Source organism: Cetorhinus maximus, chromosome 10 (assembly GCF_964194155.1).
Source record: "Cetorhinus maximus chromosome 10, sCetMax3.hap1.1, whole genome shotgun sequence".
Lineage (NCBI taxonomy): Eukaryota > Metazoa > Chordata > Chondrichthyes > Lamniformes > Cetorhinidae > Cetorhinus > Cetorhinus maximus.
In genome coordinates, this window is record NC_135888.1 from 34,179,629 (window position 1) to 34,207,125 (window position 27,497).

A 27,497-nucleotide genomic window follows, 5' to 3' on the forward strand; every position below is an offset into this window, starting at 1 on the left:
ATTTGTCTTCTTCATTACTTGCTGCACCTGCATGCTAACTTTGTGTTTCATGCACAAGAATACCCAGATCCCTCTGTGCTGCACTTCTTTGCAGTCTCTCTCCATTTAACGAATAGTCTGCCTTTTGATTCTTCCTACCAAAGTGCATGACCTCACTTTCCTATACTAAACTCCATCTGCCATGTTTTCCCCCACTCAACCTCTTTATATCCCCTTGCAGATTCCTTATGTCCTCATCACAACATGCACTCCCACCTATTTTTGTATCGTCAACAAATTTGAATACACTACACTTTGCCCCCTCCTCAAGTCAGTATGGATAGTAAATAATTGAGGCCCTAGGACTGATCCTTGTGGCATTCCACTAGTTACGTCTTTCCAACCTGAAAAAGACCCATTAATCCCGAACCGTGTGTTAGCCAATCCTCAATCTATGCTAATGCATTACCCCAGTACCGTGGGCTCCTATCTTGTGCAATAACCTTTTATGTGGCACCTAATCAAACGCCTTCTGGAAATCCAAATACACTACATCTACAGGTTCCCCTTTATCAACTCTGCTCATTATATCCTCAAAGAACTCTAGCAAATTTGTCAAACATGATTTCCCTTTCACAAAACCATACTGACTCTGTTTGATTGCGTTAAGCTTTGCTAAATGTCCTGCTATTTTTTCCTTAATAATTGACTCTAGCATTTTCCCAACAACGGATGTTAGGCTGACTGGCATATAGTTTCCTGCTTTTTTTCTCCCTCCTTTCATCTTTAGTTTACTTGTAATTCAACAGAGTCTTCACAATTTATATCTCTGCTGTTCTTCCATTCTGCTGTTCAAGACAGTCTTCAGTTCTTCGTGCTGTTAAAGGGTTATGTATTCCTTTTACATTTGATCTTGAAGGACAATTAGCTGTTCTTTCAACTGTTTATTTACCTGTTGACCTTTTGCCTATTCACGCTGCACTTCAGTGCATTGCTTTGTCGCTACTGATAGCTCTCATGCAACTTTTCCTGAAGTAGTATTCAACATCCGTTTAAACATGTTTTTCCAGGGGTATGTATTGATTTTTCAAAGAGTCTTACAGGCAGCGACTTCTTTGAGTAATGTTTCTGCCTGCTGTTGTGCCTGGCTATACTTCTGGTTGAGTTCTTCCAATTCAGCTTTCATAGAAACATTTTCCTGTGAAATAGCTTCAGTTTCTTTTCGCAAGTTATGTTGCTTTTGGGTTACATCCAATAACTTTCCTTCATTCACAACTTTGCTCCACACTGCAACCTGTTGCAGTTTGGGCACTGAATCGGCATTTTCAAAAATGTTCTATGTTTAAGCTTTTTGGCTGCTTCTCAGACTCTTCTTTCCTCTGCGCTATAGTCTTCATCTCATACATTTCATTGAGCTGACTTGATCTGTGACCATCTTGTGTTTTGCTTGGGTATTGCTTCCCCTGCTCTGGGGTCTCCTTGACCTTTGGGTGCTTTATTGGGGCTGTTCTATACCTTTTTTTAAGGTCTGTGCTCTCCACAACTTCCAGTTTAAAATACTTGTCAAAGGCTTTTCGACCTCACCAAATGTGGTAGAGGATTCATATATACCTTGGGCGGAATTTTACGGCCCCTCCCACCAGCAGGATCTTCCTGTCCCAAAGTCAATGGCTTGCTGCAATTTCTGGGTCTACCCTCACCGCGATGGGGCCACAAAATTCCACCCCTTGTTTTGTTGTCAATTTCACCAATAAGTAAAGAATATATTAACTTGCACTTGACTTCCTACTTAATCCTGATGTACCCCTGTAATCTAAAAATTTTCTTCTCCGTGACACTCAGTTTTACATCTGGTTTGGCCCTTGCATGAGTTCAAATTGGTCTGATACTTTTGATTTATTATCCATGGTTGCTTTTTAGCTCCGAGGACTATAACTTTAAATGATGCTTTAAAGCTGGTGCTGCAGTAACTGTTTTTTCAATGTTTCTTCCCACCCTCGACAGGTTTTGGCGAGCTCCCATGGTGATCGTGGACTAAAGGGATCAATTTCTTACAGCGAGTATTTCAAGCAAAGACTCGGATCCTTTAGAACATTTTCAGAGTAAGCTAGGATGATTAAAAGGCAATTCTTGGCTTTGGCTGAGTCTTTAAAGCTGAATGGATCTAGGCTGCCACATGATATGGCACCAACACTGAGTCAGGTCTGGTCATGGTGATTAACAAAATGGACTGCTCTGACTGATTAATAACGTTATGACTTTTTAGGGCTAGTTCATCCTTTGACCCGAATTTTTATTCACCCTTGCTTGGTCCTTTGACTCTGCAATTGATGGTGATTCACAATGGACCCCCATGTGCTCTGTCCTTTAGCTGCATACTGGATTTTTCTGCTGCCCTTCAGCCTCCATGCTTGCAATGGAACTTCTCTTTTGGCAACCTACAGCTGTGCCTTCAGTACAGGTGCACTTCAGTCAGGTTAGGGTGCTATTCCTTTTGTTTTTCAGATTCCGGGTTCTTCACCAACTGCTTCAGTTTGGATTCATTCATTAGCGGCCATCATGTTGTAGGTTGTTTGGTGTCTGGAGGCTTGTGAAGTTGAACATAAACTGTTTATTGGTAACACATAGCTATATACATATCTCACAGATATGGTCCTAACTAGATTCTACCTTCATGCTGACTTCTCTCAAGACTGTCTCCACACAACTCTGTCTCCTGTGTACTGTCACGTGTCTCTTTACATCATACTGTGGACAGTACTGTTCCTCAGTCCCACACTAACTTTTGCTGTGCCAAATATCCTTATGCTACAAAGTTGACAATTTTTAAATAGGGGCATTGCTTAAACGGGAGCCAATGTATATCAGTGAGCAGTGTGATGGAGTCAGTTGATAAAGGACAGAGTTTCTGACACAGACAAAAGGCTCTGGCTCCTCTCTTCCCAATATTTAGTCAGAGGAAAGTTCTGCTCATCCGGTACTCAATATTGGGCAGGCAGTCTAATGGTTTAGAGACAGTGCAGGTTTAAGAGAGGTGGAGATGACATACAGATGGGTATTTTCAGTGTACACGTGCAAACTGATGCTGTGTTTTTGAATATAAATGAAATTTATGCAGGCGTATTTAAAGGCGAGGACAACAATACCCGAGGAGAACGAGAACCAGTAATAGTATCAGATAAAATAGAAAATAGCAGTTTAGTGGGAATCGGGTCAGGAGTGCAGAAGGTAGCTTGGAGAGGGCAAGAGGGGAGATAGGAGAAAAACTAGAGAAAGATGCAAATCACAGAATGTAATGGCAAAGAATCTCAGCTGAAGAAACAGTAAAATAAGAAAATTTTTCTTCTCAATCCCTCCCCTTACAATCCAGCAGATTTATGTTAAACATCAAAAAGGGGCTGGCATTTTGTTTGGAAAAGGTTATAAATCTTACTGACCTAAAATGATGAAATAGAGTATGGCAATGCAAGATAACAGAAATTAAAAACTGCAGTGTCCTTCAGAATCCAATTTACCATGAATTAAATAAGTCTTTGGGGCTGATGACACTTGATTATTTCATTTTAATTTGACATTTTAGCAGATTTGTTAACCATCTGATAAACAAGGCTAGAGTGAACATAAAATATAGGTGGTGAGTTTTACTTGGCTGTTTTGTGATCAGGACTGTTGCCTCACCCACTCAGCGAAAGGGCTCAACTATGTTGCGGTCAGGCCTCATTGGAATCCCTGGCGAGTTGTCTATGTCCCTTCAGTGTGCTGGAACCTGGTAAAGCATAAGTTATCTTTCTCTCTGGAAATTCTTTGAGATTTGGGAATCGGAAGTGAGACATGTTTCAATCAAGAGCTCTGAGGTTTAGTCATGTGGAGTTGGAGTAGGTGATAGTCTCAGACAGGTCCTCTTTCTCCGTGTTGAAAGGATTATGCCCAGGCAGACTCAGCTGATGACCTGGAAGAGTGTGGCAGAGAATTTAACTGCAAAGAACGTCAGTGCTTTAACAACCAGCCTTAGACATTGGGGTGAGAATTATGTGCTGCTATCTATTTCTATTTCTCAATGTTAGATTTCGCACAAAATTTGATTAAATTTCCCCTCCCCATCCAGTACTCCAAGCACTTTGCTCTATTACCAATCATGCTTTTCCTCCAAATACAAGGCAGCGCTGCATTTGCCCTCCTCATTTGAATCACACACATACCGACTGTGGATGCCCTTGTGGCTGGCACAAACAACATTTTGCTTTTACGTCATAGCAACTGGAGTGAATTACATTCTTCTGCTAATTGCTTTCATGCTGGAACCACTTTCTTGACTTCCAACTCTTTGCATGCCCTGCTCAGTATTTCCACGATGTTTGCTTAATTTATTCATGGAATGTAGACATCACTGGCAAAGCCATTTATTGCCCTTGTCAAGCTGCAATTGAGAAGGTTTGGTGAGCTGTTGCTTGAACAGTTACAGTCTGTATTGTGAAGGGCCAGGATTTTCCATGCCTGCCGGCACCAGGCGTGTTCAGTGGCTTAAGCAAACAAAATGGCATGATCAGTTTCACAACAGCGTGAAACCAGTTTGCGATCGTCCACTCAGCCCACTGATGGCAGGCCGTGTTTCCTGCCATCGGATGCCTGGAACCTCATTGTAATACACCCACATATCATTATTAGGCCAACTCGCCAGAATCGTCCTCCCCTGCTCAATCATCTTAACACGTTGGCGGGAAAAACACACTGACGTGTTTCACAACAGCACATAAGCGACGTGCACCTGGAGGGCTTTCTTCGGGACTTCAAGGTTTGCTTGCCTACCTTGTTTCAGTCAACACTCGCAGTCATCAGCGCCAGGCTTCACAGGCAGCACCACATCACTTTTAGGGGGGCTCACAGGCAGGTCTCTACCTACCAGACCAGCCATATGTGGGTGACTTTTCAATAGCTGCAGGGCTGGGGTTTACTTGGGGAAGGGGGAGAAGTGGCCTCAGGTAAGGGTAGAGGCTGCAGGGTGAGGGCTGTACTGGGGAAGGGGGTATCCCAGGGTGTGTGTGGGGGCACACGTTGATCTGTGCAAGTGGCTTCAAGACAGTGAGGACTGAGGGGGTAATCTCCAGAGCAGATGAGGGCAGATGGAAATGTGAGGGTATGTGTGTGAGAATGGGTGGTGATGTCCCTTGAGCAGGCAGTGGGTGAAATGCCAGTGAATGTGTGAGGAGCTCGATTGTGTTGAGTTCAGAGTGATGAGATGGTTGCCATACCCTGGCTGCAAGGACGAGATCATTCATTCTCTATCTGCATTGGATGGCCAACTTCTTCTGTGCAGCATTGGCGCTGATCACCACTGCCACTGCCTCCTAAGCCTGGTTGGTCACGCCACTGCCCATCCTGAGGCCAATCCGGGGGTAGAGGACATCGCGGCATGCATCCATGCATTCAACAGGTGTTCCGGTGATGCGTCACTAACCTGCGAGCTACAGTCTTCTTGCCTTTTGTGGACATCTTCCCTGCAGTAGTCACGTTATTTATGCGCTTCCTGTTAAATTTCTCATCAACGATGTCCCCAAGGATATTGTGTGCGGGGGATTTGGTGTTTGTAAAGTCACTGAATGTCAAGAGGAGCTGGTTAGGCTTTCTTTTGTTGGACATGTCATTGCCTGGCACTTGTGTGGCAGAAATATTATTTGCCGCTTAATCTGCCCAAGCCTGAATGATATCCAGGTCCTGCTGCGTGGGGTTACAGACTGCTTCAGTATCTAAGGAATTGCAAATGGAACTGAGTATTATCAGTGAACATCCCCACTTCTACCCCTTATGATGGAGGCAATGTTATTGAAAAGCTGCTTCATGACTCTGTCTCACATAGCTGCACAACTCATTATGAGAGCCACTCACTAATTCATGTTCCTTCTTTCTGCAAAGACAGATGGCATACAACAGCTCAGGAGGGTCTGAACTGGGTGAGGATATGTCTCCAGTCAATTGTTCACCCAGATGCAGGTGGAAGGTCTTCAGATCCCTGATGCAGACAGTAGGAAGAACATGAGGAATGACGAGGCTGGAGGCTATCTACATCAGGACATTTCCCTGTTATTTTCACTGAAGCAATAACACAGACAGGCAGCTTGGTTACCTGGTGCTGCAGTGTGATGCCACTCATCTACAAATGCTGAAAATTCATTTATCATGCTAACCCTAATTCCTCTCTTGATTTTCTAGATTCATGTAATGAAGTCTGATGTTCAGATGTGGGACTTTGAGAGAAACACCCTTTTCTGGATGTCATGTAAACTGCAACAAAGAACTTATAGTAGTGTTTGTATTTTTGTCTCCCCCAGCATTGGCAACCCTCCCAGGTTGTATGGGAATCTCCTGGAATAGAGGGTTGCTCTCCCTGACAATAATGCTTACAGCCTAGGAGAAAAGTAGATCTTCACACCTGTCTTCTGAATCTCCCAGAAAAATTTCATATCAGAAGAAAGAACTTGCATTTATATAGTGTCCTTCATGACATCGGGATGTCCCAAATGCACTTTTGCAGCCAATATATTACTTTTGAAGTGTTAGTTACTGTTTCACTGTGGGAATTTTGACAGCCAATTTGCACTTAAAGTCCCAAAAGTAGCAAGGCGATAATTGCCAATTAATAGGCCGTAACTTCCTGAAGATGGGAATAAGCGTCGGATTGCCACTCTGTGCCCAATTACTTGCACTAAATTTCTCCCGTGCCTGTCTCGCCGGACCTTCTGAATCAGGCCAGGTGTGATCCAGGCAGCACAGCTGTCCTCAGGCCCAGCGTCTCAGTACAGCAGACACTAGCTGCCATAAACCCGGTAAATCCCGTAGTGGGGATGGTTAGTTGCAGGAGCGGTGGGGGGAGGCCTGCAGGGAGGTCGGTCTGGGTCTTTACAATAGCTACCCAGAAGTTAGAAGAGGTTTTAATTCTTCTAACTTTCTCTGGGTAACTATTTGTGTAACACAGCCAGAACCATCCAAAGTTTGAGATTTAAGTCACATTTTCAGATGGTTCCCTGCGCAGAGCAATTATCCAGAGGAAGTTTGCACTTCTGGACAATTGCCATGCAAACCCTTAACTATGACGTTCCCAGAGGGATTCCCCGGAGCATCTTTGGGGAATCCTTCCCCCACAATCCGATGCTGGGGAGCTTGGAAGTTATGGCCCATTGTATTTTAGAGATTTCGGTTGAGGGATAAATATTAGTTATAACAACAGTGAGCAATCCCCCTCTTCTTCAAGTAGTGCCATGGGATCTTTTATAAACACCTGAGAGGGCAGACAGGGCTCAGTTTAACATCTCATCTGAAAGATAGTGCAGCACTCCTAGGTGTTGCATCAGAGTGCCATCCTTGATTTATGTACTCAAGTCCTAGAGTGAAACTTGAGCCCACAAACTTCTGACAAAGTAAGAGATCTACCAACTGAGACAGGTGCTGAAATTAAAGCAGTGCACAACAAGTGGACCAAATTTTTAAGCGAATGTTATGTAAGCAAATGCAGCAACCAATTATCATGTAAAGGTTCCACAAACAGCAGGTAAATGAATGACCAGGTATTATTTTTGGTGGTGATGATTGAGGGATATGTTCGACACACCAGCAGAAAAACTCTCCTGATCTCCTTCAACTGGTGTCCTAGATATTTTCTGCCCAAGCAGCAGGCTGACTGGGCATTATTTTAAGCAATGGCCCGTATTTTGCAGTCATAATGATGATAAACTGATCAGCGTTTGCCATCATTACGCTGTGAAACTGACAGCAACTTTAGGTGTCTGCACCTACACAGTTAAACATAGAAATCCGGAAGTTGCAGTAACTGATTTCCCACACCTCCAGAACGTGCACTGTTGAAGTCCTTCTGGATCAAAATCAATGAGAAATCATTGAATTGACATGAAGTTCCACTTTTTACATTAAAACTCACACTGTAAAAACCCTTGAAGAAGCTATGCCTCACTGAATGAGGTATTTCTGGGCTTTTAGCAGGATAGAAAGTCATAATTACTGCTGAACAACTCAGATGGAGCTGGAAAACTATTATGTTTGTGCATTGCCAAATTTTTCAATTCCATGATAAAAATGTTGTAGATGTTTAAAAATAACAGTAAATATTTTATTAAAGCTTTTTTTGATGATAATTTAGCTTCGACCTTAATCCTATATGTATGTCTCAAACTTGATTTTGCTTTTGTAAAATTAGAAAAAAAGTGAATGATAAAACTTGCTGTACTTCCTGGCTGCTGTCTGTGGGAATTCTTCAATATGATTGGCTGCTTAGCCTGCTTGATGATGTCACTGTTGCTGGGTGCCAGAGATTCCTTACTGCTGGCGCCAGAATGAAATGAATGTTGGGAAAGTTGAAATTCACACCACAGAGATCAGTGGATCTTCTTCAAGGTCAGTAGCAACTACCATCATTTTGCAGCTGATCACAAAATCTTGGCCATGATAAACAACAAAGAATTCTATACTTTTGACAATATGGCACTCCCTCAGTACAACACTGAACTGTCAACCTAGATTTCATACTCAAGTCTTTAATATACTTTGAACCCACAACCTCTGACTCAGGAGTAAGAGTGCCACCAGCAGAATCAAGTTATCAGTTCAATGATGCACCCTTTGCACTCCACAATTACATCTGGAGTTGAATTTTGCCGCTTACCTCAAAGTCCCGTTGCCAGGGCTGAAAGAGAGTGATAGGACTCAGGACCCAAGGAGGTATATTGCTGCTGGAGACTAATTAATCAGAGGACCGGCAGCCCAGTAGCCTCAATAGCAACATGGCTAGTGCAACCATTGCTGAGGCTTCAACATCAGAGTTAAGACAAGTCAAAAGTGACACACCTTGAGGACAGCAGAGTTAGGCTGGGGGAAGCTGTGGTCTGGCAGCTAGGGCCTGGTAATTGGAAGGGTTCAGGGACAGTTATGGAGGACCGTGCAGTGTGGTTGCCATGAGGGTGGCCATTGCTGCTGGAGGTGGTGGGGGGCCTGCATTGGTCAGGGAGCACCCATCAAGGAAAGTACGCCGTGCCCCAGAACCCACGGGTAGGCTGCCAGGGTTTATTTGGCAGTCATGTAATGTGGCAGCGTGCCCGCCCTAATTGGCCATTTAAGTGGCTCAATTCGCTCCCAGCCATCTCATTTTTTGCTGCAGCAATGTGGCACAGTGGCAGGATAATGTCAGGCTCTCCTCCTGACTTTATGCCACTTTGCCAGCTCTCTCACTTCCCAGCCCGTGCCAATGAGCCAGGTCTATGATTCTAAGTCACTGACTGTTAAAAGCTGTCCAATGACAGAGGTTAGATACTTACAGTTATGTACTGAGCTCAGTTCAAGAGTTGGAAACGTTTTAACAACAGGTAGGAGTATTCCCTAATATCAAATAGAATTTTTCATTAGTTTATAAAGCATCCAAGCTTGTCCAATAGATCAGCTATCCACTTCTTAAAAGTGACTTCCTCACCCTACAAGAACTATAAAATGCCCACAACAGAGACAAAAGTGATTTCTCTTCATGAGTGCAAAGATTGATCTGATTCCTGAGTTATAACAATTTTTGTGTTAACACTCAGTCAAAATCATGTGCTGCAACCTCAATTAAAGATTTTGTTTTTAGTTTAACTGCCGACTACCTCCCATCAAATGAAGGTTGAAGTTGGTATTTATTTTGATAACATTAATCAGAGAAAAAAAGTAAATAAATCATGCTACACATTTGCTTGATGTAGTTACTTTTTCCATGTTATACTTGTGATAAAAATATTTTCCAAAGCCTGGTTTTGCTCATCTCAACAAGGATACGAAGGAGGCATTTACTCTTCGCAGCAACGGGAATTGCCTGTCGAGGAGTAAAGTAACATGCTTCTACAGTGTTTTTCTTTCCAACCAATTTTATATTACTTTAACAAAAGGGAAAATGGGAAGCACCATTAAAGCCATATTTGGACTCGAAAGGGTGGCCAAAATGACGTCCAAAAATTGGAAATAAATAAACAAACACCAAATTGGGAATTCCCATGCATGGAAGTCACAGATGCCAAAAGCTGCAGGACTCATGGCTTACCTGTTTCTTCATCGCAGAGATGCTCACAGGGCTCCAATGTCCTTTGCCCACAAAGGTCTCTTGTCCATGGAGATGTGGAGTTGATTTGATAAAACAGTGATAACTTGGCTGGATTTAACCAGTCTGAAACATCCAGAAAGCTTCCCTCGCTGACAACAAAGCTGCTCCCTGAACAACAGACAATGGCAGAAGTTAAAGACATCTGTTCAATGCATTTTGACACTGTTTTTGCTTTTAATTAAAGCACCAATTCACGACATGCCAAAAACAGTGTTTGATGGACAGTGATATCAAGAATAATGAACATTTAGGATTCAAACAGACAAGAACCATTCAATCATGAGGTGTTCAGATGTCAGTGAAAACCATGAGAATAAAGTTGAAGCAGATTATGGGTGTCATCTGAACTGCTGGAAGGGATTGCTGCTTCTAGCTCATTGGCAGGTATTAATTTAACATAATGCAGACTGTATGCATTCTAACTGCAGAAATAACAGCATGTTTTACTGGCAGCTCCTACTGGGTGACTTAAGGCTGGGGGCAGTAAAATGGTTCAGCGTGTGGAGCAGTTCAGTGGGCTCCATTTGCTGTTGATAATGCATAGTTCTAAGAAACATGATACAAGAAATTATTGTTGATGAGAAAACTGGATGACCACTTAATGAATTTATACAACATCTCCCTGTCTGCTATCTCCACAAAGACATAAATCCATTTGCTTTAAAAGAACCTCCTTTAAACAAACCCGTAAGGCTTTCATTCATTATTACTGCCAAAAGTTATTTCTTATATAAAGTTGGATGAGTTTTGTCTTAATGGTAGGGTATATATTGGTTCCAATAATCACCCCTCAGTGCACAGTTCCTGATGAAACAGATAGAAGGAACTAAAATCTTTTGAAGATATTTGGGCTGGTCAGTAGCTGGCAGATTGTGTTTTCAACAGATCATTGGAGAACAAACTCAGTAGTTACAATGCACTGTACAAACTAATTAGGAATTCTGTGGAAAACAAGAGTATTATTGATACCCTTTTATAGCATTTTAAGCATTTACAGTGGATTATTGTCGAGCTAAGAGGCCAAATTCAAATACATCTCTTTCCAATGTGTGTTCTACACTAATTCAGCACAACATTAATAATAAATACAATAATGAAAGAGACCATTTCCTGCTGTCACGTAATGTCACATTGCCAGGAGCTAAGAGCTTTTACAAGAATAATAGGGATTAACGCACAGGCATTGATTAAAAATTCTGTTAGTTAAATGGAAGCAGTTCGCATATCAGGGACATATTTGTTATCCTTTCTCTGCTAAGAACACACCAAAGCAAATAGCTAGCCTTATTGAAAGGGAAAAGAAATTAGGAGAAAAATGTTCTCCTGCAGATCAATGCCCTTGCCTGAAAAAGGCAAATTACGATTCGGATAAATAGGCTTGCAGACTGTGCTTTTATTTTTCCCTGCAGGTAACGGTTGCCCTTTTGCAAGCCATACATAAAGTCAGTGCACAAATCATTGAGGACTAAAGTGTTCACTTCTGTCACACTTGGGGATTACACTGAACTATTCAAATGCTGTTTTTAATCATAAAGAAACACATTTATTTCAATGCAGGGGAATAATCTACACTGATATATACCTCTACATTGACTTCTCCCATTAGCACCTCAGCTGAACTTGGTTTTTGAACCTAATTCAATTCATCCATATTATCACAATTAGTGGAATGTTGACTTCATTACATTTATTTAGACGTCAAGTCTCTACATCAACCACCTTTTTAGCCCAATGATTTTCAAGTTTGGGTCAATTCTAAATACAGCTCTTGGTCCCATGAGATCCCAGGCAATCTGCCATTCCTACAGTAGCAGGACAGGTGAGCGGGACCTCGGCATCATCAATTCCAACTTCAGTACAGGGCCAGATCCCACCCACTGTGGGGCATTTCCTGCAGGGCACTAGATTCCACCCTAGCGAAGGTTGTCGGCCGGGCAGGATGCCTGGCAGGGGGTTCGGTTGGTCCTGGGGGCTCCCTTTGGGACAAGAGCCAAAGTCTCCAGCGAGCTGGGGCGAAGCCTGAGCCAGGAGTGCAGGCTGAAGGAGGAGGGGGCAGAGCTTAGAGTTGGGAGCACAGGCTAAGGATGGGACGGGGCCAGAAGTCTCATGGATAGTGAGAGAGATTGAGCGAGAGAGATTGAGCGAGAGAGAGAGAGATTGAGCGAGAGAGAGAGAGATTGAGCGAGAGAGAGAGAGATTGAGCGAGAGAGAGAGAGATTGAGCGAGAGAGAGAGAGAGATTGAGCGAGGGAGAGAGAGATTGAGCGAGGGAGAGAGAGATTGAGCGAGGGAGAGAGAGAGAGAGGGAGAGAGGGAGAGAGGGAGAGAGGGAGAGAGGGAGGGAGGGAGGGAGGGAGGGAGGGAGGGAGGGAGGGAGGGAGGGAGGGAGGGCAGCAGCAAGGTGTAGGAGCAGAAGTCCGAGACTGGTAAGTCACAGCATTGAGAAGCCAAGACCAAGAATAGGCCATTCAGGGGCCTCTGACGGCAGCTAGAGAGCTGGCAAGTGACAGTTGAGCAGGCAAAGAGCTATTAGAGACTTAGGTGGACCACCTACAACACCCCCCCGAGATCGAGAGGCCACGAGGAAAGGAAGACCCCCCTTCTGGCAGGCCAGGTAATAGGGTTCACGTGGCCACAGGAAATTAGCTATAGGAGCTCCACCAATTGCACGCTGCTATCTAGCTGATTAAAGATCAGGAGTTAAGCTTAAGTGGATATGGAGCACCAGCCATGAATATTGTAAATAGTTTATTCTTCTATCTTAAGCTTTTTGCATTAATGTTTATGAACATTTGATACCAGTGGAATAAAGAACACCTGTCTTATAATCTTATTGCAATTTGTGTATTTGTACCTCACATTATACGACCACTTCCCCAGCAAACTCTGACCTCAAATCCACTGGACTGCACTTGCTGACCAATTGGCTTTGCCACTCATGCCCAAATATGGTTTAACCACCTCAAACTCTGTCATGTCTCCTTCTCCATGGCCAGGTCACCAACTATTCTCAAAATATTTTAGAGAGCAGGAACAACTGCAAACTTCTCTAATAAACAAGCAACTTTCATCACCTTCCACTGCACCCGGCCTCCATCCTCACCTCTCACAACAGAGGACCTCATCACATCTTTCAACATCAATGTCATCATCCTCACTAGTCATGGAAAAAAAAATCTGACCTTCACCCCTCCACAACTATCATTTATTTTCAATTTGTGTATTCTTCAAGTCCTCCCATTTTGACACATTATTCAAATTCCTTTAATCAGGTTCACCCTAGTCCCAAAACCTAAACCACACTGCTGAATGCCACCAACAGTATCCTATATTGTTTTGAGCCCCTCCAGACCCTGCAATCATCTTCCAGCCTTCCAGCATTAGCTAACTACTATATCCTCAATTCCTTTCACTCCACCCTCAATAGTTGTTTCTTCAAGCATTTTGGTGTCACTCTTCGAGGCAGTCCTCCATCGCATCGTTGCTTTTCCACTGAACTCACTGTGTTCACAATCCATGGAACCGTTGTCTTCAAGCAGGTTTCATTTCCCTGACTCTCCTTATTTTAGCCCCTGCACAGTGCTCACTTGTCATCCATCTCACTGTAAAGTAATCTGAAACATCTTTTTATATATGAGTAATGACATGTAAACTGCTGTAAATACTTGAGTAGCTAATTGTGACATTTATCTTTTTACATTTTAACTTGTATAATCAGGAGGTTAATAACATTGGGGCTGAGCCTACTGCAAGCGGAAAATATACCATGTTTATAGTAAGAGTGGGGCTTGGCTTCAGGTAGACACCATTCATCAGAAATGTCTTTTCAGATCGACCACATATGTCCAAAACTATTTACGCTCATCTTTTCATGATCTTTTATACTGGCACAAGATTCAATTCACTCGACTAAGGTACTGCTGACAAAACCGACCCTCGCAATTGGGAGATTCCACGGATTGTGCTGTTTCAGGAAGGCTCATTCAATTGTGGTCATTTTCTTAGGTGCCCGGGAACGTTTTGAATGCCTTTTCACAGCAAAAAAATACTTAATTTACCAAAACAAAATGGAGTGAACATCAATGAAGCTATTCAATGGTTCAATGTGGATTTTTAAAAAGTCATTATTCATGATTTTAAATCAGGTTCAATGATTATATGATTCCAGGTTATTCACTGGTGGAGGATTCAACACTATTATTAAAAATATTTTCGCTGATAAAATAGTTTGTCAGTGATAAAAATCATTTTCAGTTATACCAATAAAACCACATCAGATTATCTTCTATTACGCTGTCTGATTACATTGGTTGAAGAAAAAAATCCATGTTTGAAATTATGCAAATTAATTTATGGAAATCTTGAATGATTAATCTAACCAGCATAATCTCAACAGCATTTTGGATGCAGGTTTCCAAGGCGGAAACGCAACCCATGATCTTTAGATGGATGTAATGCATGTTTTAATGGTTGACGGAAATGACCAACTACTTGAGAATGCATGTCAGCTATTGGCTCAATCACCACTATGCCTGATCAGGTCAAACTGGGACATGAATTGCATTGGGAATATTTCAGGTCATTTGTGTTAAATTTGGCAGTGATGATGAATTGTCAAATACATTTGAGTTTTATCCAGAAGAGACTTGCTACCTTGGATCTGCTGATGGAAATAAAACATTCCACTATAACAAGAATGCTGAGGACTATTGGAAATCAATTGGTTTCCACAATAATTCTCCCTACAACTAAATGTCTCCATTAAGGCAACTAGTTAGGAATATGACCTTGCCAAGAATGTAGATGTCAGCACTTGTCTGGATTTGGCTCAACCTGTCGAATTCTATCTCAAATATTGATCTTGTATTGTGAGGACCATGTAACGCAGACAGTGATCCGCAATATCAGAAGAGCCCATCCTGTTTTACAATCTGAAGAAGCTTCTGGCCGTTGAACAGTTCAGAAGCAATCATATGAACTGATCGGATTTAGTATTCTAACTCAAAGTTACATGCCCTACCAGAAAATTTGGATATCATTCTGTGTTCAACAGCATTCATACGCATTTATTTGTGATCATCTGCACTCAAGAGTGACCAGTCATCATTCGACATCAAATAGCAATCAAATGACATCATTGGTGATCAACTGACATGAAATGAAATCATACAAAGGTCAAACAACATCATTTGCGATCATCTTGCATTATTTAAGTGCTTAGAAGGCATTCAACTGCCATCAAAAACAATCAAGGAGTTTTCTTGTGAGGAAAACTAAGTTTTCATGGCAAAATTGACTAAGTTTCAGACATCAGATTTTTTTAAGTCCCAGCTGATGCAGTGTAGATTGTTTAACATAAGGTCAGTGCCCAATCACAAGAGTGATTATTCTAGCAGGATTGCAAGGATCTGCAGAACAGTGCATTAAACACACTTGGGAATATTTTCCAAACACAATTTCAGGTGGTCCCTTAACGTATGCATAGAGGCATTCATGGTCCATTATACATCTCCATTATTAGCTGACTTTCATCCTCAGTCTCCAACCTCAATGCTCCATGCTCCTCTGCCCCCTAACCTTTATTTTATACAATATCTCCTCATGATTGGATGTGTTCTCTTAATGAAAATCCATTAGAGGGGCATGTCCAATGCCTAATTTTTAATTGTCTTATGCAGAAAATTGCAAGAATTGTGCAAGTGTCAATTTCAATGGAGATTCACGCGAGTAGAAATGTTTCTGATCTGAACTGACGAGAATAAAATCTGTATTTATGTGAACTGATACTTTTGCAATATTCCAATCACTAAAACAATAAAAAGATTATTTCATGATCACAATCATAGACTTTGTTTTTTTAAAGTACTATTATTATTCATTGGGGTTGGATTTACCCTTGCAAATTTCTCTGGCTGTGCAGTTTAGCTAACCAGATGCACCAACTCCCTGCTCCCACCAAACTCTAGATTGCACCACTACCCTGCACCCCACCCCTCTCCCCAAATTGCAGCACTCCAACTCTTTCAACCCCTCCCTCCTCTTCCACCCTTACCTTCTTCCCCCTTCCTCCCACACTTGCCACCCACCCCCGGAGCAGTTTTCTCTGTGCAGGGGTTGGGGGTCAGAACCAGAAGTGATGGTGCAGTTCTCCAATGGTCATGCAGCTGACATGGGAGATCCAGCAACAGTGGGAGGTGGCGGAAACAGGTGGATTATTGGGGTTCAGGCTCTGTGGGAGAGCAGGACAAACATCGAAATCAGAGATGGAAAGGGGCTAGAAGCATTGGGAGCTGGGCAGAGAGGAAAAGGGGCCATACTAGAGAGAATGGGGGTGCATGGGGGTGGGAGCGGAGGTGGGGGGGGGAGCAGCCAGTGCTGTTAAAGTAGGTGGGGGAGAGAGGAAGGAGCATTGGCTGTGGGAGCTGAGGGGAAGGGACCAGCACCTTCAGGAGCGGGGGTGGTGGGGCGGAGGGCAAGGGGCCAGCCCCAGAGAGTGGGGAGTTCAGGGTGAGACACCAGCACCATCAGGAGCAAGGGGGTGAGTGGAGCCTCTGCCGCAGTGGGGTGGGGAATGACATACTCAAAAATGTTATCCGCCCCACCATTAATAAGAAACAACAAAAAAAAAATGGAGAAAGCTATATAGGTAGCAGGAGGGTTGTATAATTATTCCTCACCTGAATCTATTGAATAAGTCATATCACATTTGGGTTAGAGTTTCTGCTTTGAGTGTAACCAGAACAATGGGTCCAAATTGAGACTATTGAGAATTATATTTTTTCTTGAGTGTCTATTCAAACTAATTTGTATATTGTTGAACACAACATCTCCTTTGAGCCAGAGCAATTTGCCACTTATTAAAGATTGCCATCGGCTGAAGTTTGATTAATATAGCTGAAAATGGGTTTAATCACAAAAATATTAGCATTTTAAATCAATATCAATCCGCCGCCTGCAAATGACTTTTAAAAATCATTCAAAACCATTTGCTCGTAATATTATTGTACTGTAGTCAATTCCTTGGTAAATTAACAAAAAATATTCAAAAGCTTTTAAAAGTTTCCATTTAGTGTTCATGCACCCAGAAGAACCAGTGTAATTTTTGGGAGCCCCTTAAAGGCCCACAAAGGTCCATAATTAGTAGAAATTCCCAATGGTAATTCCTGGGGCTGTGGCTGGTGTTATGGATAGGACTGGTTTCTAGTGTGATTTTTTAAAACTAGCACAAAAAGGTTGTGAAATCTCAAGTTGTGCTGAACATAATTTGTGCTTAAAATTCTACTACCTCTCACAGTGATTACACCAATTTTGGGTGAAATGCACTGAGAAAACCAAACTTAACTGAACAGAAAAACTGAAGATCAAGTCTGACTAAAACTAACTTTCACAATCACATTCCAGAACACCATAAATTTCCATTGTTTTTTTAATGTGTTTTAATGCTCTTTCACTTTGCTTTCCCTATTGTGCCAAATATAAAGAAAAATGATTTGGATAGGGATAAACTTTATCCAATGTTCAAAATCAAAAGGTGCAGACCACAGCAGGTATTCAGCAACTTCCAAGAATTGTAATGCAGAAGTAATTCACATCAATCAAACAAATACCAAGAAACTACTATCAGCTTGAAGTCTTTCCATCTTCTGTAAGTACCCACAAGGGAAAAACTCACCATCAGCAATGAAGTGCTCAGGGACATGTAGGGTCACCTTCACCATCAGAGGGCATGTCAAGTGGCCTCCATATACCACAGTTAGGACACAGCTGCTCACAGTGATTAAAGTGAGGGCAGTTCTATTCAAAGGGCTCCTGGGAGAACCTAGGAAACAAAGCAGTTATTTTCAAAAGGCACATTCTTTATCATACCTCAGTACTGTTACAGTCTGCACTGGGCTGAGATTTCAGCTCCTTTGTCACAATTCTCAATTTATTATTTTTCCCCCATTCAATTTGAATTATAAATATTGCATTAAAAAAATCGAAACCACTGTTAGTGGAGAATTAATAGTTCCTACAACATGGTGGTAAATCTGGACTTAGTCTACAATCTCATAATGAATACTTTACAGTCACTTTAAAGTACTAGTTTTATATTGGGCCTAAACTTCCACGGAGTGGCAGAGTAGGATTGCCACTCCGCTCCTAATGACTTACCTGGAAATCCGGCTGATCCTTTCTCAACCGACCTACCGACTCAGGTCGGGCAAGAATCGTACAGGGCAGCACACCCCCGAGTCGGAAGTAAAGAAAACATGCCTCCTTTCTTACGGCGCTAGCCGTTGTAAAGCAGGTAAGTTTAACGGTCCAGCCACTTTCAGAAACTAGGGAGAAGGTAAGTTTGTAAGGTAAGTGGGTATGATTGCGTGGGGGTGGGGAAGATTGGGTAGTCAGCTGGGGTTGGGGATCAGGTGATTTGGGGGTCTGGTCAGTTCGGGGGAGGGGGGGCAGGGGGGGGGGGGGGGGGGGGGTGCTGCCATAAGAGAAGTTGGTGAGGGTGGAGTGAGTTAATACTGTAGCCTACCCAGGAGTTGGAAGTGGTTTTAATTCTTCTAACTTTTCCTGGGTAGCTATTCTGGTTAGACAGTCAGAACCATCTGAACTTTGCGATTAATATCATACTTTTGGATGGTTCCCAATGCAGGGCAATTGCAGTTTGAACTTCCCGGGAAGTTGATGTGCAATCCCTACTTGTTAACTTCTGGAGAGGAGTGGTGTGAGGGGGGAATCCACCCCCACCCCCACCCCCAGTTATGACACCCAGGAGCCCGGAATTTACAGGCCATCATGTCTGAAGAAAAATATTTAATGGATAAAATATTCCCAAAGGCCATGGAGAAATGATTGATACTTAGGCATATTTCCTATCTAGGTGGAATACTTCAAAATGTTCATTTTTCCCTCAATAAAAAGTCAAACACAATGTAAGTTCCAGGCTGATCACAATCTAAGGATTTAAACACAAACTGTGACATGAAGGGTTTTCATTACAAGCATAAAAGAGGAGTGTTTCATTGCCAACACCGAATCAATAAGCTTTCAAGTCAAGGGCTTGCTTTTAGCTTAAAATAAAAGTAATTTCAGATTTAAGGATCAAGCTAACTTTGTACGCAGTGCTTGTACTAAATGTACATATAATGACCATCCATTTTGAAGAGAATGCTTTGAAGCTTAATTAAACCTGTGACTTTAAAAAAAATCAAAGTGAAAACAATTCATGTTGATCAACCTTGTCAACTACATCTCATGTTTTGGAGCACAAGAGATTGAGGGGAGATTTGTTTGAGGTGCATAAGGTGTAAGAGAGACAAGGAAAAATTCTTCCCATTACCTGATGGTACAAGGACTGGCGGATACAGATTTAGGATTTTGGCCAGGTGATGCAGGGAGAATGTGAGGAAGAACTTTTTTTTAAAAAATGCAGCGAGTAGTAATAACCTGGAACTCGCTGTCCATTAGGGTGGTGGAAGCAGAAACAATCAGTGATTTCAAAAAGAAATTGGATGGACACTCATATAAACTTGAAGGGCTATGGGAATCAAACAGGGTTTTGGGGGGGTGGTGGTGATTGGGACAGACTGAGCTGCTCCAAGGGGAACTGGCATGGACTCAATGGGTTGAATGGTCTCCTTCTGAGCCAAAAATGACTCTATGACTCTGTAATCAAAAGCTAAAGAAGAAAGCACAATCTAAATCAGCTTAAACAATTAAATCTCTGTTTGGAATCATTGCCTTGTAGAATTGATAGCAACTGAGTTCAGTAAATTCTGACTCAGTTAAAGCATTCAGAAGCAAACTGGATCAATTTCTAATTGATCAGAAAGCAGTGAGGTATGGCTTGAATGCGGGAAGAGAATGAAAAATCTTTATGTTGGTTTCTTAAATACAACTTGGAGGCTGAAGCATTAGGAACAGTGATCACTCACTGTGGTTTAAGAAATTTTGATACAAATCACCCTTAAATAGAAAGCTCCATACCTTTGGAATCAGTGACAGACTTGCAGATCATAAATGCCATTCTCACCATTTCTGCAGTACAAAAGTGCTCAAGTAACAAGAGCATCTAACACGCCCCACGTTTGTTTTCTCTTTTCTACAGGTTTTACCATTCCCATCCCTTGCAGATGTCCATTTGCTCTCTCTCAACTCCACAGGCCCAACCTTAAGGTTGGCGGGCAGGCCAGGAGCTCTGGCGGGCATTGGAAAAAGCATGAAAACTCATCAACAGGCGGTTTTTTTATGTTATTAATTTTTAAAGCTTTTTAAATTTTTAATAAAAGTGTCAATGAAAGTGATGGACAGGTCCCAATTCATGTGACACTGTCACATGAGGGGGCATTTCAGGGGAATTTTTTTTTCTATTGTTAACATTTTTAAATTTGGCGCCGATCTCCCTGAGGCAGCACTTAGCCTCAGAGAGATGAGTGCGCTCTTTCATGTGCATGCGCGAAAGAGCGCACTCTTGGTTTAGGATCTCCCCCCCCACCACCCGAAGAGGGAACGCATAGCGCTTCCTTGCGGACGTCACGCTGGGCGGGCCTTAATTGGCCCACTCACGTAAAACGGCAGCATGCCCCCAATCAGGGGCGCCGATCGGAGGTGCGCCTCCATGTGCCCGCTCCTAAACATCCCCCCTGATGGGGGGGGAAAATTCTGCCCCGTAAATCGTTGATGCCCCAATACTGATTTCTGTGTCACTCCACAAGTTACAGTTTGCCAACCTGAAAATTACCCATTGATCCCGAAACTGTTTCCTGTTAGTTAAGCAATCCTTCATCCATGCTAATATATTGCCCTCAACGCCATGAGCTATTATCTTGTGTCATCAATTTTTATGTGGCATCTTATCAAATGTCTTTTGGAAATCCAAGTTCTCTACATCTACTAGTTCCCCTTTATCCACCCTGCTTGTTACGTCCTCAAAAAACTCAAGTCTGTCAAACACAATTTCCCTTTCACAAAACCATGTTATCTCTGCCTGATTGTATTATGATTGCTAAATGTCCTGCTACTAGTTCCTCAATAATAGATTCCAGCATTTTCCCAATGCTAAATGTTAGACTATTTGGCCTGTAGTTTTCTGCTTTCTGTCTCCCTCCTTTCTTGAACAAAGGTGTTACACGTCTCCAGTTTTCCAATTTGCTGGAACTTTTCCAGGATCTAGGGAATTTTGGAAGATTACAACCACTATCTCTGCAACCACTTCCTTTAAGACCCTAAGATGCAGGCCATCAGGTTCAGGGGACTTGTCATCCTTTTGTCCCATTAGTTTTCCTAGTGCTTTCTCTCAAGTGATGATGATTGTTTTAAGTTCCTCCCTCTCTTTTTCTCCCTGCCTTTCTACTGTTCTCAAGATGTACTGCATTTTCTATTTTGAAGACAGATAAAAATGCTTGTTCAAAGTCTCTGCCATTTCCTTGTTTCTGTTATTAATTCCCCAGTCTCATTCTCCAAGAGACCAATGCTCATTTTAGCTACTCTTTTCCATCTTATATATTTGTATAAACTTCCAATGTCTGTTTTTATATTTCTTGCTGGTTTTCTCTCATACTTCAATTTCTCCCTCTTCATTATTTTTAGACATCCTTTGCTGGTTTCTAAATTTTTTCTAATCTGCTGGCCTACCAATAATCTTTGCAGCATCATACATCTTTCTTTTTCCATTTGATACCATCCTTAACTTCCTTAGTTGGCCATGGATGGTGCATCCTTTTCATAGTCTTTCATGTTCAATGGAAAATATATTTGAGAACAATGAAATATCTCCTTAGATGTCTGTCACTGCTTCTCTACCTTCCTACCTCTTAGCCTATTCCCAATCCACTTTAGCCAACTCTGTCTCCATACACGTGCAATTACCTTTATTTAAGCTTATGACACTAGTTTTAGGCTTAAGTTTCTCACCTCAAACTGAATGTGAAATTCTATCATGTTATGATCTCTCTTAGCTAGAGACCCTTCACTATGAAGTCATTAATTAATTAATTATGCATTACCAGGTCTAAAACAGCCAGTTCCCTGGTTGGTTCCAGAATGTATTGTTCTAAGAAACTGTCCCGAATACACTCTATGAACTCATCCTCAAGGCTACCTTTGCCAGTTTTCATGGACAGAATTTTCTGCCTGTCGGGCAGGGGGTGTGGGAGTGGGCACAGGCCCGATCGGCGCCCCCGATCAGGTCCACGCCACCATTTTATGTGGGCAGGCCAATTGTGGCCCGCCCAGTTGACGCACGCCCAGAAGCGCTGTGCACATGCTCCCACTCGTCAAGCGTAAGATTCTGCCCTATGTGTTCCTTTTTACTGCCTGTGATCAATGTTTTTGTATGTAAGAGATATGTATTTTCTTACTCTTGGAGTGTGTGCCACAATTAAATAATTCCAGCAACAAGCTTCTTGAAAGTTTAAAAATAAAGAAGGTTATTTATTATCACACACTTACCCCCAATTTAATGCAACATTTCACTCACTCATCTCACACACACAAAAATATACTGTTACAGCTTATGGATATCTGAGTCTTTTTTGTGACAGACCTGTGGTTTCTTAGATGCAGTTGATGCGTTAAAATCGAAGTGAGGGTCTTGTAAATGAGGGATTCACAGCAGGTTGCGAGGTTTCCTGTGTTAAATTTCTAATAGGTTAGTTCTCAGGTGAACTTTAAATGAAACAGGGTGCAGAGTCCTTCTCTCAGGTGGGGGTCTTCCACTTTCAAGGTACTGCTGTCAATTTCCTTGGTTGCCTGCTGACTTGCAGCTAATTCAATGTCTTTGGTGCAACTCTGGTTCTGCAAGGAGTTTCTTGCTGGTTTTAAAAGCCGACAACAAAATGGTTCCCTCATCATGTGACTTGCACAAGCTCAAAGTCCTTTCTTTCCCTAACAAGAGCGGTGTGTATGTTAATTCCAATCATCCTGTGCTGTCATTTGGCACTTTGAGGTTCACCCAGTTTAGCTTGGATGAGGGAAACCATCATAATATAATGGAAGGTTGACAGGATCCATTCATATCCATCTCTCACACACAGTTTCGATGTCCAATGAAACATCTATAGTCCTTTTGTGTTGATCCATTCTGAAACAAAGGGATGTGTGAATTCCCTGGATGGCTATGAATGTCCATATTTAATTATGTATTTGCTTGAGACTTAGGACTGTCTGAAGCTCAAAATGCCAAAGGGAACATGATTTGCAAGTGCCATTTTAATAGCCTGTCTGAGTCCAGTTTTAAAGTTCATAATACACTGGGACATGACACAATTTGATTCATCCAATCTATATGAAAATTAAAATCTCCAATGATTATTGCAGTACCTTCCTTACAAGCCCACATTATTTCTTGATTTATACTCTATGCTACAGTATAGCTAGTCAGGGGGCCTATAAACTACACCCACCAATGACTTCTTTCCTTTGCTGTTTTGTAAATCCACCTAAACTGATGCTACATTTTGATCCTCCGAACCAAGATCATTTTTCACTACTGTATTGATCTCATCCTTTATTATGAGAGCTACACCACTTCCTTTTTCTTCTTGTCCTTCTAAATGTCAAATAACCTTGAATGTTCAGGCCCCACTTTGTAACCATGTCTTCATAATGGTTATTATATCATATTCATTCATTTCTATTTGTGCTATTAACTCATCCATCTTGTTACAAAGACTGTGTGCATTCAGATAAAGGGCCTTTACTTCTGTATTTTTTTACCATCTTTCCCTACTCTGACCTGATTTGCTGGTGCACTCTTGTGTTTGTATGCTCTGTTCCTTCCCATCACATTCTGGTTATCATTACTTACATCACTACTCTGCACTTTTGCCTTGTCCTTTAACTACCATATCTCTCCTCACATGAACCCTCCCACTGTGCCCACCACCCCCGTTCCCGCCCGGTCTACAGCCCGAATTCTATGATTCATTAGTATAGTGGCTCCAGCGCAGGTCAGGTGAAGGCTGTCCCAACAGTATAGTCCCTCATTCCCCACTGCTGGTGCCAGTGCCCCATGAATTGAAACCCATTTCTCCCACATCAATCTATGAACTATACATTCAACGCTCTGATTTTATTTACCCTATGCCAATTTGCTCATGGCTCAGGTAACAATCCAAGGATTATTACAGCTGTGGTTGTGCTTTTTAATTTGGTCCCTAGCTGCTCATGCTTCCTCAGCAGAACCGCTTTCTTAGTCCTACCATGTTTTTGGTACCCATGTGGACCACGATATCAGGATCCTTGCTCTCCTACTCAAAGATCCTCTCCAGCCCAGAGAAGATGTTCTTAGCCTTTGTCCAGCAGACAACACAGCCTTTGGACTAACTTTCTTGGCTGCAGAGAGGAGTGTCTATTCCCCTAAATGTATTGCCCCTAATACAACTACATTCCTTTTTCCTCCCCCCCCCCCCACTTGAATGGCCTCCTGCACCTCAGCGCCATAGTCAGTTTGCTCATCCTCCCTACAGTCCCTTCTCTCGTCCACACAAACTTCAGTGATATCTCATCAGGGAAAGGGATCGGGTTTCATTTAAATATTAAAAATATCATCTCTGTTTGAATACATCGACTCAAACATGGAAGCAGGTTTTAAATGATTCCAATAACTCTGACAGTGAGACATTCAAAAATAAATCCATCAGCGTACTAATTCACTTTTACTACTGTCTGTCAAAGGAGCAAGCCATTCATGCTGTATCAATGAGACCTTATTGAACTAATTTTACAAAGGCCTCATTTCCTGTGCAATTGTTGGTAGTTGTACAAATGTAATCAATTTAAATCAGGCCAATGCCAGACTAAAAGGCGTCTGGAAGGTTTGCAGGCTCCGAGATACAGTTACAAAACTGCAGTTCGCCAAGTGGCCAAGCAATATATCTTCATTGTATCATCAGCAGAAAGGACTCACATGAAGAGAAGGGGGTGGAGTAAAATAGCACCTGCCTGTTGTTGCGGTTTTTCTACTAGCTGATGCAACATAAGCATCGTTAAAGACCTGTGGGGCGGTTGACTGCTATTTTCCTTCACTTGTGAGTGAGGCAAGGGAGAAAATAAGAATTCACTTTCACTTACATAGTATCTCGGAGCCTGCAACCCTTCCCAAAACAACATTACAATGCCATACTTTTGAAGTGCAGTCACTGTTTCAGTGTAGGAAAACGTGAAAGCCAATTTGGGCAAAGCAAGGTTCCACAAACAACAATGAGATGATGAAAAAAATATTGTTCTGTTTAGTGTTATTTGTTGGGGGATAACAATGAGGCAAAAGATCAGAAGAACTCCTCTGCCTTTGTTCAAGCAGTGCCATGGGATCTTTAACACCCACCTGAGAGGGAAGACAGGGGTCTGTTTAATATCTCATCTGAACATCAGCAACCTCGATGTGTAGTTTCATGAGGTGTCATGCCCAAACTTCAGAGGCAGGAATGCTGCCTGAATTCCCTTGCCTAATCAAATGGTACCAAGAAAAATTGCAATGCCCCAGTTAGGGCCCTGTAGAGATCAGTCACTGCATTGCAGTGGGAGGATTACAGACCTCACCTGTCTATTTGGTTCAGATGTTTTTCTTTATCCTTTCATGGGATGTGGGCATCGCTGGCAAAGCCAGTATTTCTTGCCCATCCCTAATTGCCCTTGAACCGAATGGCTTCCTCCACCATTTCAGAAGGAAATTAAGAGTGAACCACGTTCCTGTGGGTCTGGAGTCACATATAGCCTAGACCAGGTAAGAACAGCAGATTTCCTTCCTTAAAAGGACATCAGTGCGCCAGATGGGTTTTTATGACAATCGATGACAGTTTCCCGATCATGATTACCGAGGCTAGCTTTCAATTCCAGATTTATTAAATGAATTTAAACTCCACCAGCTGCCATGGTGGATTTGAATCCCATGTCCACAGGGCATTAGCCTGAGTCTCTGGATGACTAATCCAGTGATATTACCACTATGCCATCATCTACCTACTGCACATCCCTCTGAACCACTAGGGGAAAGCTGAGGCTGTTTACTGTTTGTTGCCTTCCCCTAGATGGCGATGCCAAGGTTAAAAACAGCCCAAATTGGGAATCAGAGCAGAAACCTGAAGAACACTGATACCAAGCATTGATGCATTACCTTTAACCAATCCCTAAATTAGCAAGCTGTCAGTTTTGGCTGGGATCCACCTCCCTTTCTGCTTTCTTCTGCCTCCTTTTATTGCGAATCGTTGTGTAACCTGGTGCCAATTCTCCTGAATTGCATCTGTTTGATTTGCATGTAATGCATGTAAATGTGGAATATGATTACTAACAGCAAGTAATGTGCAGAAGCCAGCAAAGATCTTGCAGGCAAGAGCCAATTTGCTTCAAATTAGATCTTGGAAAAAGGATATAAGAGGGGCAATTTAATTTGTGTTTGTGAAGATGTTAAAAGTCACACAGAGATACCATCTTGTCTTTATTCCTTTCTTGATTTGAATAACCAGTTTTTTTTAAAAACAGTACATGCTGCATATTAAGCTGCTACTTTTATTGACACACCACCACTTTCTTTGAAAACCTTGTGTAATGGAGCGAAGACCTCACACACTATATTAACACCTTGTTATCTCTGAAGTGACTCTAATGACCCCTGTGGGCTGCAGAGACCAAATTCAAAGGAAACAATACCAAGGCCATCTGCATTTCAGAACCCAGGCTGGCCAAATGGAGTCTACTAGTCTGTTAGGACAAAAAGCCCTGCAACCTTCCTTTCAAGTTCTTAATGGCTGGAACATTAACAATCTCAGGAACCCAGACAAATGGATATACACCCCTTGTCAAAGGCAAAGTGGCGAGGTAGGAGTCATGCAATATTACCTCCTTAGCTGGTGGAACCAATATTATTGCCTTATGGAGCTGCAATACTCAGTCTGCCAACTTTCCATCCACCGAGCAGCAGCACAGAAAAGGGGCTCTGTCTAGGTTTGAATGCCTGGCCTCATCTACATTGTTTCTACTGGAACTTCTGTACCATCGCCTACAAGACTTATTCAACTCCGCGTGCCTATCTCATTGTGGAAGTCAACACCACAGAAAAGGGGAATTATACAGCATCAGTTCAGCCTGCCAATCTCTGTGAAGGAATACACCAGTGGACTTTGATCCTGGACACACGTGAAATAATAATTCTTTTCTCTGTGTTCTTTGTCCTGCAAACCTTTCTTTCTCTATTCTCCTGTTTTATTGTAGGAGTGAAAAGAAGGCTACGTTGCAACCCTCCTCCTGTGAGAGTGTGTGCAAATAAATTAACCCTATCTCGAGTTTGCTGCGGGGTTAATAGTAGAAATTGGATCACACCAAAACTGAAGGGTTGGGAAAATATGCCACTGCACATCAAAGGGGAAAAATAAAATCAAAACACCATCCTGTTTACAGACAGG

The 27,497-nt window shown here is 42.2% G+C and overlaps 1 protein-coding gene across 6 annotated transcripts in view; it reads right to left on the bottom strand.

Moving 5' to 3' along the window:
• astn2 (astrotactin 2) overlaps window positions 1-27,497 on the bottom strand; it is a 1,702,785-nt gene that overhangs the window by 954,708 nt on the left and 720,580 nt on the right. For all 6 annotated transcript variants that reach the window (XM_078550334.1, XM_078550333.1, XM_078550331.1 and 3 more), the window contains 2 exons: window positions 17,783-17,929; window positions 10,052-10,219 (listed from right to left, as the gene is read on the bottom strand). In XM_078550334.1, the coding sequence (XP_078406460.1) occupies window positions 10,052-10,219; window positions 17,783-17,929 (315 nt within the window). The remainder of the gene's footprint in view (window positions 1-10,051; window positions 10,220-17,782; window positions 17,930-27,497) is intronic.